Source organism: Ovis aries, chromosome 24 (assembly GCF_016772045.2).
Source record: "Ovis aries strain OAR_USU_Benz2616 breed Rambouillet chromosome 24, ARS-UI_Ramb_v3.0, whole genome shotgun sequence".
NCBI classification, from domain to species: Eukaryota; Metazoa; Chordata; class Mammalia; order Artiodactyla; family Bovidae; genus Ovis; species Ovis aries.
This window is the reverse complement of record NC_056077.1, coordinates 8,287,364-8,299,843: the sequence shown is the minus strand read 5'-3', so window position 1 is coordinate 8,299,843 and position 12,480 is coordinate 8,287,364. Positions and strand designations below refer to the sequence as shown.

At 49.5% G+C, this 12,480-nt stretch overlaps 1 protein-coding gene across 2 annotated transcripts in view; it reads left to right on the top strand.

Moving 5' to 3' along the window:
• USP7 (ubiquitin specific peptidase 7) overlaps nt 1-12,480 on the top strand; it is a 54,289-nt gene that overhangs the window by 19,324 nt on the left and 22,485 nt on the right. For both annotated transcript variants that reach the window (XM_027961774.3, XM_060405742.1), the window contains exons 2-3: nt 7,042-7,146; nt 11,983-12,181. In XM_027961774.3, the coding sequence (XP_027817575.1) occupies nt 7,042-7,146; nt 11,983-12,181 (304 nt within the window). The remainder of the gene's footprint in view (nt 1-7,041; nt 7,147-11,982; nt 12,182-12,480) is intronic.

Below are 12,480 nucleotides of genomic sequence, written 5' to 3'. Positions count from 1 at the left end.
TGTGTTAACACAACTTAGTGTTGATTAAGTCACGATCTCACTCTTAACATGACCAAAGGAAGTCTAGAATCACTGGAGGCTGCCCAGGCCAGGGGCACGAGAGCACAGAAGTGTTCTCTCACACACAGTCTCACACAAGAGCACAGAAGCTCGCTCTCTCACGCACACACACGAGAGCACAGAAGCTCGCTCTCTCACACGCACACACACGAGAGCACAGAAGCTCTCACGCACACACTCACACGAGAGCACAGAAGCTCGCTCGCTCTCTCTTACACGAGAGCACAGAAGCTCTCACGCACACACTCATACACACTCATGAGAGCACAGAAGCGTTCTCTCACACACACACTCACACGAGAGCACAGAAGCTCTCACGCGCACACACACACGAGAACACAGAAGCTCTCTCTCACACACACGAGAGCGCAGAAGTGTTCTCTCACGCACACACACACTCAGACACACGAGAGCACAGAAGCGTTCTCTCTCGCACACATGCACACACTCACACAGAAGCTCGCTCTCTCACACGAGAGCACAGAAGCTCTCACACACACACTCACGAGAGCACAGAAACTCGCACACACACAGAAGCTCTCTCACACACGAGAGCACAGAAGCTCTCACACACACGTGCACACACAAACACCAGAGCACAGAAGTGCTCTATCACACACACACATGCACATCCCCGCTTCCTCCCAGGAACCAGCTACAGACAGATGCCTGGGCCCGCGGTGGTTGGACAGGCTCAGTCAGATGGCTGCCTGGGGCTGGCAGCCAGGTTCAGACATGGGACCTCTCAGTCCTGACCCCCCTGTTCCGAGTGTCACGTGCTTCCGGGCCACAGGTGGTTCCTCTTGGGACGGGTGCTTGTGTGTCCTCGGGGGTTTTCAAGGCCCTGCCCGCCCTCTGCCCGAGCCTCACCACCCACCTCCCCCCGTGCCTGCTGGCTGCCTGGCTCCTGTTGACTGTGGAGCCTGGCAGGTGCATCTCGGGACCTCTGCCCGGCCGGCCCCCCGTCTCTGGTCCCGGCCTGTGTGTGTCTGTCTGCCCTTCTGTCACCTTAGCCCGTGTGTCCAGGGTCTGCTGATCAGTTCTCCCTGCTGCCTGGCCCAGCCTGTTGTCGACACATCTCGACACTTGCTAAGTGAGGGACTAACCACTGAGAGGAGGGCAGCCCGCTTCGCCTCCCAGGTGGGTTGTGTGTGCAGACCAGTGTCAGGAAGGGAGTCCACCCCCTGAGGGGATGGCGAGCCTGCTAGTGTGATAGTGGATTCAGAATGACTTTTTTGAAGTGTAGTCAAAGTTTTCCTTTTCTAGGAGGTTTCACAGTGAGGGAGGGCATTTCCTCACAGCCCACAGGCCCTGTGGTCCTCCTCCGACTGGGCCGGGATAGGGTGAGCTTGTTGGCAGAGCCTCTGGGCTCTGCTGCCTGGTCGGCACCGGCTCCTTCCCACCTGGCAGTTGCCAGGGTGGTTGACCTGCGTGAGAGCAGACAGCTCACACACGGCCATTCCGCCCCATGTCTGTGTCCTCGGTGACCTCCATGTTCTGCCCCAGGATGCGTCCCCTGCCTCTTCCCTCCCTGTGTGAGGCCTGGCTCACCCTGAGACTCCCCCAGGGGGACCAGAGTTGACACCGAGCAGAGTTCTCCCACAGAATTGTAGGTTTTGTAGGGGTGTCTGGAATTGTTCCCCAACACCCAGGAAGTTCTGGCTTCTTGGGGAATGTGGCAGCTGACACCTGTGGGTCCCTGCTTTTGTGGAAGCCTTTTCAGACCCTCTCCTCCCCATCCTCTGCTGGCGGTGGGGCCCCAGCTGCTTCCTGCCCCCCGCCCCCATCCTCACTCCTAACCATGCCTTCCTCTAACCAGCCCAGCCTCTCAGCTGGGCTCAGCAGGAGTGGTTCATCTTCTGTCTCTCACCATTGAGTTAGCAGTTGCTTCTTTGAGCTCAGAGCCAGGGGTTTTGTGGATCAGAACCTTGAGAAATCTAGTGTATCTGAATTCTTGAGAGGAAGTGATGGAGCTGAAACAGGATATGTATGCACATCTCTGTTCGGACCTGTACAAAACTCTTATTTCTGGACCACTTTGCCTTTTGAAGGTGATCATCTCAATTGATGGTTGCTTGATTATGTGTCTGGGCCTGATAACTGTGGGCAGCTTTAAAAAGAGAATGCTGAGCGAGAGCTCCTGGAGGTTCTATGCAGTCACTCTGATGTGGCTGAGAGAACCCTGCCCTCCCCTCCCCCCACCCCTAGCAGATTCTGCTGCAGAGCCATGCAGACATGGCGGGGAACTGCGCACTTGGACCACAAGGTGACTTGCGAGCCCAGAGGGGCCTCATGACTCCGAGTGGAGAGGAGGGGGACCAAGCAGAAGCCTGGGGGCTCTGACCTGGAAGTTGGGGTGGACTGGTGGGGTGGGGCTTAAGCTGCATTGGTAAGGCTCTGCTTGACCCATTCAAGGAGCCATTCATGTCAAGGTCGCCGTGGTGTCTGTGTCCCTCCACTTACCCTGTCTGCTCTTTTTAAACCAAGTCGTGGGTTTTGCTCACAGGGTTGTATCACTAGTTGGGATTTTGAGGAAAAGTTTGCAGGGGTAGGGGGGTTTCTGAGTGGAGAGCGACTCTGAGGCGTGGCTGGACCCTTGTGGCCCAGCTAGCTCCTGGAGGCAGCATACAGACTTAGCTCCTGGAGGCAGCATACAGACTTAGCTCCTGGAGGCAGCATACAGACTTAGCTCCTGGAGGCAGCATACAGACTTAGCTCCTGTTGGCAGCATACAGACTTAGTTGGAAGGCCGTGAGGTTTTATTGGGGTTGTTTGGTCCCCTCTCCCCAACCTTTTTGGCAGAAGTTTATGAAGTGATGGAAGGCGTCAAGGCCATCAAAGTGGAATTTTCTGTTTTTCTCCACCAGGAGTGAGATTCAGGCACTAAATTGGGACCATCTCATTTCCATAGCAATTGGCTGGCTCTGGGTTGTGACATCACAGAGGTCTGAGAAGAGTGAAGCTGGATATAGATAGGTCCAGGGAGCCCCAGTAAAAAAGGAGGAAATACAGGTTTTGTAGCTAAACAGGGGAGCCTTTTGTGTTTCTAAAGTGACTTTTTTTTTTTTTTTTTTTTTTTAGGGGAGTGGGGAGGATTCGGGCTGCTTTCTGTGGAGGTGGGGTGAGTGATGGGTGAAGGGGAGAGAGCGTGAGATGGGGCTGGAGGGGCAAGACTTCAACCACAGTGCCCTGGCTGCCACCAAAGAGTTTTATTTCTTCAGGGGAGCACTACCATCCCATTGATGCTTTTTATTTTTTTTAATATAAATTTATTTATTTTAATTGGAGGTTAATTACTTACAATATTGTATTGCTTTTGCCATACATCAACATCAATTCGCCACAGGTATACACGTGTTCCCCATCCTGAACCTCCCTCCCTCCTCCCTCCCTGTACCATCCCTCTGGGTCGTCCCAGTGCACCAGCCCCAAGCATCCAGTATCATGCATCGAACCTGGACTGGTGATTCGTTTCACATATGATATTATACATGTTTCAATGCCATTCTCCCAAATCATCCCACCCTCTCCTACAGAGTCCAAAAGACTGTTCTGTACATCTGTGTCATCTGCTGTCTCGCATACAGGGTTATCGTTACCATCTTTCTAAATTCCACATATATGCATTAGTAAAGTCACTCTTTTTAAAAGGTATTTTGTGCCATCAGTTCAGTTCAGTCGCTCAGTCATGTCTGACTCTTTGCGACGCCATGAATCGCAGCACGGCAGGCCTCCCTGTCCATCACCAACTCCTGGAGTTCACCCAGACTCACATTTTGTGCCATATGTCTATATTAAAATTTGCCACTGATCCTATCACAGTGCTGTTGTCAAAAGGCCTACTAATCATGAGTAATGGAAATGATCTGTTGTATTTCTGGGCGTCATTTGTATATTTCAGAATGATAATCACCCCCTTCCCCTCCCTGACATCTAAGTGTCCCAGAGACTTGGTCTGTATGTTTGAGGCATTCTGTATGGTCAGTGGTGTTTCTAATCATTGTGTCATTGTTCATATTTGGCCGAATGAGAGTTAACATATCTGGGAAAATTCCAACTGAGCAAGATAAGAAATTCAGAACAGGATCAGTTTATATGGTGATAAATAAACATAAATGCCAATCTTGCACTTCTTCCTCGATGATAAAGATAGCCTTATCATTTAGGATATTTTTGGAAGCCTAGTTCAGATTGTGATATCAGGCACTTGCATCATTTAATTCTGGTCCAGGGATTTACTGTGTCTTAATTAAATTTTTAATCCTTTTGTTGAACTAACTCATTTATGAGGAGCTTATTTTAACTGGATGCAGTCCCTTAGGAGCTAGACTTGAGTTGCCAGCCTTTTCTCCGAGGGTCCCGTGCCAGGTGGTTGGGAGGGCCTGTTGCTGACAGTTTCCCCCTGTACGTCATCGGCCAGCCAGGGGGCTTTTCTGCAGTTTGGCAGCCGCCGGCTTGGACCACTGTCACCGTGCCTGTGAAGTGTGGAAATCGGTCAGCCCAGCAGGAATGCGTAAAAGATGGGACGGTGCTCAGGAGAACCTCATTCTGACTGTGGAACCCTAGCCGCCTTGCCTTTAGGAGCCAACTGCAGAGACACTTGTCATTTTCGCATGTGTGCACTCTAAACCATGCTTTAAAGCTCTTCTACAGACCCGGGGAACTAAAGTCAAAGTGCCAGGCACATGCCAAGCAGATGGCTTCAAGATTTCTGGTGCATTCATGTGACGTGTGTGTGTGTCCGCAGGGAAGAATCACTCTGCTGCTTCACAACCTCGTACTAGTTTGTGTTCCAGTCCGTGTCTGTTTATTGGTGTAAAGGGCAATAAGAATTTATACAGTCTTACTCCAGCAAAACTCTTCTCTTTTATAGCCATGATGATGGATATGGCATCTTCATTTTTAAAAACTTAATATTATAAACTCAGAACCTCGTATAGTAGGTACACCGAGAACCTTTCGTTCCCTGATCAGGGATTGAACCTGGGTCCTGGGCAGTGAAAGTGTGAGTGCTTAACCACTGAGCTGCCAGGGAATTCCCCGAGAACCTTAAAAAAAAAAAAAAACCACTGCTGTATAATACTCCGTTGGTGGAATGTGCTTTTGTAGCCTTTGTAGGATTTTTCCTCAAAATATTTTTTGATGGCTTGAGGTAATTAACTTAGGAGGGTAAATGTGGAAATTTCAGTCAAAGTACATTTTTAGCATATATGGTTCAAGCTAGATAAGCATCGGGAAAAGGAATTTCTACTTTACTTCTTTCCCCGGTTTTTTTGTCAGGGTGTCATGATTGAGAGGGCCAGTTTAAAAATTGTGTTTTCGTAAACAGCTCTTATTGATACCCTGACAAAAACTTATTAAATGTATATATTGATATTTAGTGGCTCAGCTGGTAAAGAATCTGCCTGCAGTGTGGGAAACCTGGGTTTGATCCCTGGGTTGGGAAGATCCCCTCGGGAAGGGAAAGGCTACCCACTCCAGTATTCTGGCTTGAAGAATTCCATGGACTATACATGGGTTGCAAAGAGTCGGACATGACTGAGCTACTTTCACTTTGGGGCTTCCCTGGTGGCTCAAACAGTAAAGTATCTGCCTGTAATGGGAGAGACCTGGGTTCAGTCCCTGGGTCAGGAAGACCCCCTGGAGATCCTTGTTGGCAACCCACTCCAGTATTCTTGCCTGGAAAATTACATGGATGAGGGAGCCTGGTGGGCTCTAGTCCATGGGGTTGCAAAGAGTCGGATACAACTGAGCAACTTCACTGGTTTACTGATATTTAATAATACAAAAACATCAAGATTGGCAGTGGTCTAAATTTGGGTGGTAATACCTGTTTCTTGGCTTCCAAGGAACTCTAAGGTGTGTTTTGAGATACTTAAGAAAAAAAGGATGGTTTATATTCAGGAAGTATTTGAGAAATGTAACCTGACAGTTGGGGTTTGGAACTGCCTAGAGGGGAAAGGGAAGGGTGCTGTCCATGGTGCTGAATCGGACCCACTGCTTGTTGGAGTGGTGTAAAGGCTCTGAAATACTGAAGTCCAAATACACAGCTACGTAGCTACTTTAAAAACCACATCTCCTGTTTGTAGCTGATATCCTTAATTTCTTTTGGAGTGTTTGAGTTGCCAGGGAAAGCTGACCGTACAAGGAAACACAGAACATCATTAGTTGCAGTAAACTGTTCTATATGCCAGAAGGATAGGATTTAAATGTGAAGTATGGCCATTTTGACCAGTAGAGGCTGTTTAAATCCTAATTCCTGCCAGAAGTTTCAAAAAATTTTTTTCTTTTAAACCCTGGCCCTATGTCTTGAAGAAGATTGTACTTAATGAATGAAGAGGGATGGGAGTGTTACAGTTGGAGTTTACACTTCATGTTTGTCCGTCCTTGGTTAAAAGTTTTAAATCCTCGCTTCTGATTTTATATAAATGTTTTCCAGGCCAGCCTTCAGCAAGCATTTTGCTAGTCTCGAGATCCTTTCTAGGATCTTCCTCCATTCCCATCCTCCCAGGGACCCCCTTTTCAAATTCCCCACGCCCCAAAATGCCATTCCTGTTCTTTGGTATGGATTCACGCTTTATATAATTGAAGTGTCCAGTAACAGTTTGAGAATGAGCCTGCTGTTTTAAGGCACGTGTATCCGTGATGCAAGATTCTAACGTACGCTGTTTTAGTAACCCCCACCCCCAAACAATATTCTCTCTAGGATTGAGTTTTAATGAGTAGAAACCTTTTTCAAAATAAATTTCATTGCAAATTCAGCAGATTATTGTGTGTTCATATCCCACTTAGCGTTTTGAAAGGAACAAAAGTTTGTTTAGCAAACATACCAGTAAGTATCTTTTGGGTTAAGAATGTAATTATTTGGCTCGGTTGGAACTTATTAGTGCCTGGAAATCGTCCAAAGTACAGATATGTTTTTGTTTACTTGATCCAAGCCAGGAAGGTAAAAATAGTGGAATTTCTTTGTTTCCTTCAAAGCTGGAGATACAGATGACCCACCGAGAATTACCCAAAACCCTGTTATCAACGGGAATGTGGCCATGAGTGACGGGCACAGCAACACAGAGGAGGACATGGAGGACGGTGAGTACCCGGGCTTCGTCTCCTGGTGTTGGGCAGAAAGCAGTTGGAAGCAGACACCTCTTCCGTGAGGACTGCTGAGTCTCTTTAAGAGTAGCTAGTTTTCAGGAAGTTGTATCTGAGCAAAATTTAGGAGCCTGGTTTGGTTTTGAATTTCACGATTGCCTGCAGATTTCAAGGTAAGTTAATTCTCCCCAGCCTAGGCGAGAAGGTTGAAATACAGAAGTCTGTAATTGACGGGTATTTGCTCAGGCCTGCAGTTAATTTTCCAGCCACTCCTAGTACTCAGAACAAGTACCTTACTGTCCTTTCCTTTTCGTCTGCAGCACGATACTTCTAGACACTGGAACGTGGCTTCCCATTGCATTCCTACTGTAGCAAGCGTATCAGTTGTTTGTAGCTGATCACCCCTCCCCACTCCGGTTAGGTTCGAAACCAGAATCGAGCTTTGGGCTTCCTCCCCTAGACTGACTTTTGGTCTTTTATCTTCTCTGCGCAAAGTGTACACATTTGTACATGCATGGGCATTTTGGGCCTAGGGGAGCACTTTCTCTCGAGGCTATTTCTTCATTATGCCTTATCAGATGGGTGTGGCCTGTGCCTTTGCCAGGTCAACCCCACGAGAAGGTAGCAGCCAAGAGTCACTTTATGCGGCCCCCCGGAGTCTTGCAGTGTAATATGAAACCGTGTTCTGTCAAGAGCGTGTCCATCAATCCTCATGAGGGTTGTGTCCTTCCCAGGGGTGTAACGGGGCAGTTGAAAGAAACCGTCAGTCACGGGCTGCACCACCAGAAGGACTGCTGTTCAGACCTCCTGCCAAAAGTTCAGCCTCCATGAGAAACTGCAGCCGTAGTTGAGAGTTCTCTCACAGTGCGCTTTACCCCTGGCAGCGGGCTGAGGCCATATCTGAGGAAGGTAAAGAGGCGTGGTCTGACCCGCTGCTTTGTTACCTGTGGAGTGCGCTTTCCACCGCAGACAAGAGGGCGACGGTGTGGGGTGGCCCCCCGGCTGCGAGGGCCCTTTGGTTCCATCGCAGACCCTGGAGACGCCAGCAGTGGTTCAGAGAGCGCCGCGGGGAAGGCCTGAGGCAGGGGTCGATGGTAGCCTCTCCCAGAGCAGGGAGCCGCCCCAGCCGGCCAGAGCCCTGTCCTCAGCTGGTTCCACAGTGCAGGCTTGTCCTGGCGTCGCCCCAGGTGTTCTTGGGGTGGGAGGGCTCGGGAGGAGGTGCCGATGTGGATCCAGACGCAGGCTTCCGAGGGCTCCAAGGCCTTTTGGTGGATCCTTCTTGGTCAGAAAGGGCCGTCCTGTACTTTTTAGGTTGCTTTGTTACCCCTCCTCCCCGCCGAGTCGTGACAGCTCCAGAATGTCTCTCAAAGTGGCTAGAATTCTCCTTGGGGCCCCAGATTGCCTCACCTGAGAACCAGTGTAAGGAGAGCATAGTGTATACAACACCCCTTCCTTTTGAGGCCAATTGTACTAAATTGTTAGTAGTCAACGATGGCGTTATGGAACCTAAAAGCAGAAATGCTCCTACTGCGAATTATCAGCTGGAAAAAGCACTTTACAGGGCAAAGTAGCAGTAGTCTTCAGTACCCTTTGTTCCTGGTCTTCTGAAAGGCCCAGGGGCAGGAGAGTGAAAAGAAGGTGTCTGTGGGGCGGGGGGCCACGGTGATAGTTATTTTGAACCATTTAATGGCAGAATATGTGCGTGTGAAATTGTTCAGAAATCTGCAGAAAGTGAGAGGAGTGCCGGGTTAAGTGCGTTTCTTTACTGAGTACTTGTGAGCTATTAGCCTCCTAACATCTTTCTCCGAAAGCCTCTTTTGTTGTTGATGATTCCCCAAGCCTCTGAAATGCTAGCACCTCTTTTTTCCGAGTCTCTTTTGGCAGCGTAATGTAGGGAGGGCACACGGTGTGGGGAACCGCAGGGTAGGAGCCTCAGTCCGTGCAGAGAAGCCTTCGTGGCGGGGAGGCTCTTGCACAGCAGCTGAGTGGCTGGCAGCAGTGGTGGGAGAAGTGTCCAGTCGAGGTAGAGTGACTGTTGTAGATACAGGTGGTTGGTGCCCGTGAAGCAATAGTTACGGTTTTTTTTTTCCTGGTGGGGGGTGGTGGTGATTAACTGGGATGTGCAGAGATTTGTATTAGAACGAATAATTGAGGTTTGATACACCTTCTGCCAGAGTGCCCTTTGGGGGAACCTCAGGCCCGCCTTTTGGGGGACCAGGTTTTCTGCCAGGATGTGTGAAGGCAACAGGCGGCACAGGCTTGCCAACAAGAACTGGCGTGGGTTAGTCAGTGTCCCATGGTGCTCAGGCAGGTCAGAGTCTATTTGGATGAGGCAATAATCCGGCAGGGTATGAGCTAGCCGTCGTAATCCCAACTGTACCACTTTTACCCAAAAGAGTTTCACTTGGAAGCCGTTGCAGATAGAGAAAGCTGCATAAATAGTTTGTGGAGTCCTGGGTACCTTCCACCCATTTTCTCCCCTAACTCCTCAGAGGACAGTCACCAGGCCAGCCCTGTCCGCCAGACAGAGAGGGGCTTTCTACCTGCCGCTCTGCTGTACCCCTGCCTATCTGGACCTGCTGGTACTTAGTACAGGTTCTCAGCTGCTCCGTTAGCGGGAGGAGCTCAGCAGGCAGCTGTGCTCTGGTCTCGGCCACCAATGCCACGGGTACGAAGGGCTTGAAGAAGGGGTGGTGACATTTTTATTCACGTGAAATCTCACATCAAACCTCCTGATTAGCATATTTTGGAAGCTAATCCTGTGCCTTGGGCGTGAGGCAGCACCTCACATCTGGTGTGTAGTTCAGCGAGTGTGAGCTGCGTGGGGGAGGGGAGGGGAGGGGAGGCGAGGAGGCGGGCCAGGGCAGCACCAGGAACCCTGGAGGGCTGGCTTGCTGCCGGACCCACGCCAGGCTCCTGTGGTCCTGTTTGACTAACGTGTGGGGAGGAAGAGCAGAAAGGCTTTTTTTTGTATAAAACTCGTCCTACAAACCCTTACTGGTAACTGAAAGTCACGTAGAGGGAGGCTTGTGACGTCATGTCTTTGGGTCCCTTTAACATGTCCTGTCATCACCAGATAGTGGCTGGTTTAATCAGGCTCTGGGTTTGGTCCCCTAAACTCTTAAGGTGGTGGTGGTCACTGTGTTTAGGGTCCACAGATCTTGGGTCCTGAGATGCCTTGTGACACCGTGGATGAGATAAGCCCCTTAACCTCAGCAAGCCCCGGTGTCCCCACCTGTAACGTGGGAGCTGACTTACACCTGCCTTGCCTGGCTGCGGGGTTTGGACACTGCTCAAATAAGATATGTGTGGCTGTGGAGGAGCGGCCCGCTTCTCTGCCCAGCGTTCTGGACCGCATTCTCTGCAGCAGGCATTTTGCCTTCTCCATGGACTCTTTATGTCGGGAACGGATGAAGGTGACCCCTGCAGAGGCCCGAACGCATCGCACGCCATTCAGCTGCTCTTCCTTTGAGGGCCTCTGCAAAGAACCAGGGTTACGGGTAGTAAAACAAGTGGGGACAGAGCCTTAAATGGAGGGAAAAGCGCTGTTAGCACATCCTGTGGGGTTTTCTTTCTTTGGTAAAGAATATTACCCTCTCATGAGGACTGATGGACATGTTTTCTTAAGAACAAACTCAGCCACAGTGGAGGCAGTTTCTGTGTGCAGAGAAGTGAAGTGTGGAGGGCCTGGGCATGTTCTCGGCACGCTCTCCCTAGGCCTGAGAACCCCAGTTGTGCCTGGGCTCAGGGGTGACAAAGTAGCCCCTGCCGCTCAGCCAGAAAAGGCCCTCCTGTTACTCTGCAGGTCACATGTGGCCCTCGGCCCCTGCGCCTGTCAGCTGTCCCCTCCTGCCACGAGAAGGCTCATAAAGAGCAGGGAACTGCTTGGAAAGTTGTGTAGCAACTTGTCCTCCCCGCTGCAGTTTTCTTATGTGCTGGCCGGAAACAGGTTTTTTTGGGGCGTGGTGGGGGGTTGGACAGCTGCAGAAGGCTAATGGGTTGTCGGCGCTAATTATCACTGCCTGGGGTCACTTGAAATGAGTAGTCACCAGCAGAAAAGGCTAGAATTCAAAATGTGACTTTTTAGTTTAATTCTCATCAGTGCTTTGCTTTTTATTGGAGGAAACCTTGATTTCTTAAGTTGGCCTTCGGTCTTGCTGAGTAAATTTAACAGTTCATTCTGTTCATGTCCAAAGGAATACCAGTTTCTTCATTTTTTTTTTTTTTTTGGTTGTTGTTCCCCCAAATATTTCCCCTTAGAGAATCTAGCGTGCTAGTTCACCAAAATGGTGAACTGATGAAGTTAACGTTTATTTTTAGCTAACTTCTTAGGAATGGTCTTATCTCTAAGCAGCGCTGCGCTTCCTAGGAATGGCTGTCCCCACTCCTCGGAAGGCCCTGTTTGCCTGCAAATCCATGTCTCTTGTCTACGCTCAGCCCAGGTCTCAAGCCCTTTTCTTTCCCTCCTCAAGCCCTGTCGTTGAACAGATGTGACAGAAGTTCATTGCTTTCCTCCAGCCTCTCCACTCACTGCGGATTACTTGGGAATTAAGACAGAGTAGAGTAGACGTTCTTAATCACACTGAGCCAGTCTGGTGGGAAGGCAGGTGTGTGTTGCTGGCCCTCTGAGTCTGGGGTTTCTTTCACACAAACTATATGTCATCTCACAGTTTAGATTGATACTGAATTGGAGATGATGCTCTCCTTTCCCCAGAGGGTTAGGCTTTAGCAGTTGAATTGCCATTGTAGAGAACGTTTATCCCAGGTTTGTCCTGCCTTCAGTGTTGTCCGACGGTCCCCGGGCCCTGTGATTGACAAAGCGTTTTCTTGCAGACACGAGTTGGCGCTCCGAGGCAACCTTTCAGTTCACTGTCGAGCGCTTCAGCAGACTGAGTGAGTCGGTCCTTAGCCCTCCGTGTTTTGTGCGAAATCTGCCGTGGAAGATTATGGTGATGCCACGCTTTTATCCAGACAGACCACACCAAAAAAGCGTAGGATTCTTTCTCCAGTGCAATGCTGAATCTGATTCCACGTAAGACAGTTTAAATGATGCAATTACAAATCCACAATTAGTTATAAGCCAGATTGGCCTCTTTGAATTTTGGATTTCTCTGTGAATTTCCTTGCTGCCTCTACATAGCAATTTGATTTTCAATTAGATTCAATACATTTCCCTCTTTAGAAACTCACTGGTAGGTATTATCTCCAAACTAGAAGAGGTGCATATTTTTCGTGCAAATAAAACACTAAACTTTGTGTATGTGAGAATCTGCCTGCCTGTGGAACATGGAATTAGGGCCTCTCTGGACTACCGTAATTCTTATCCTACCA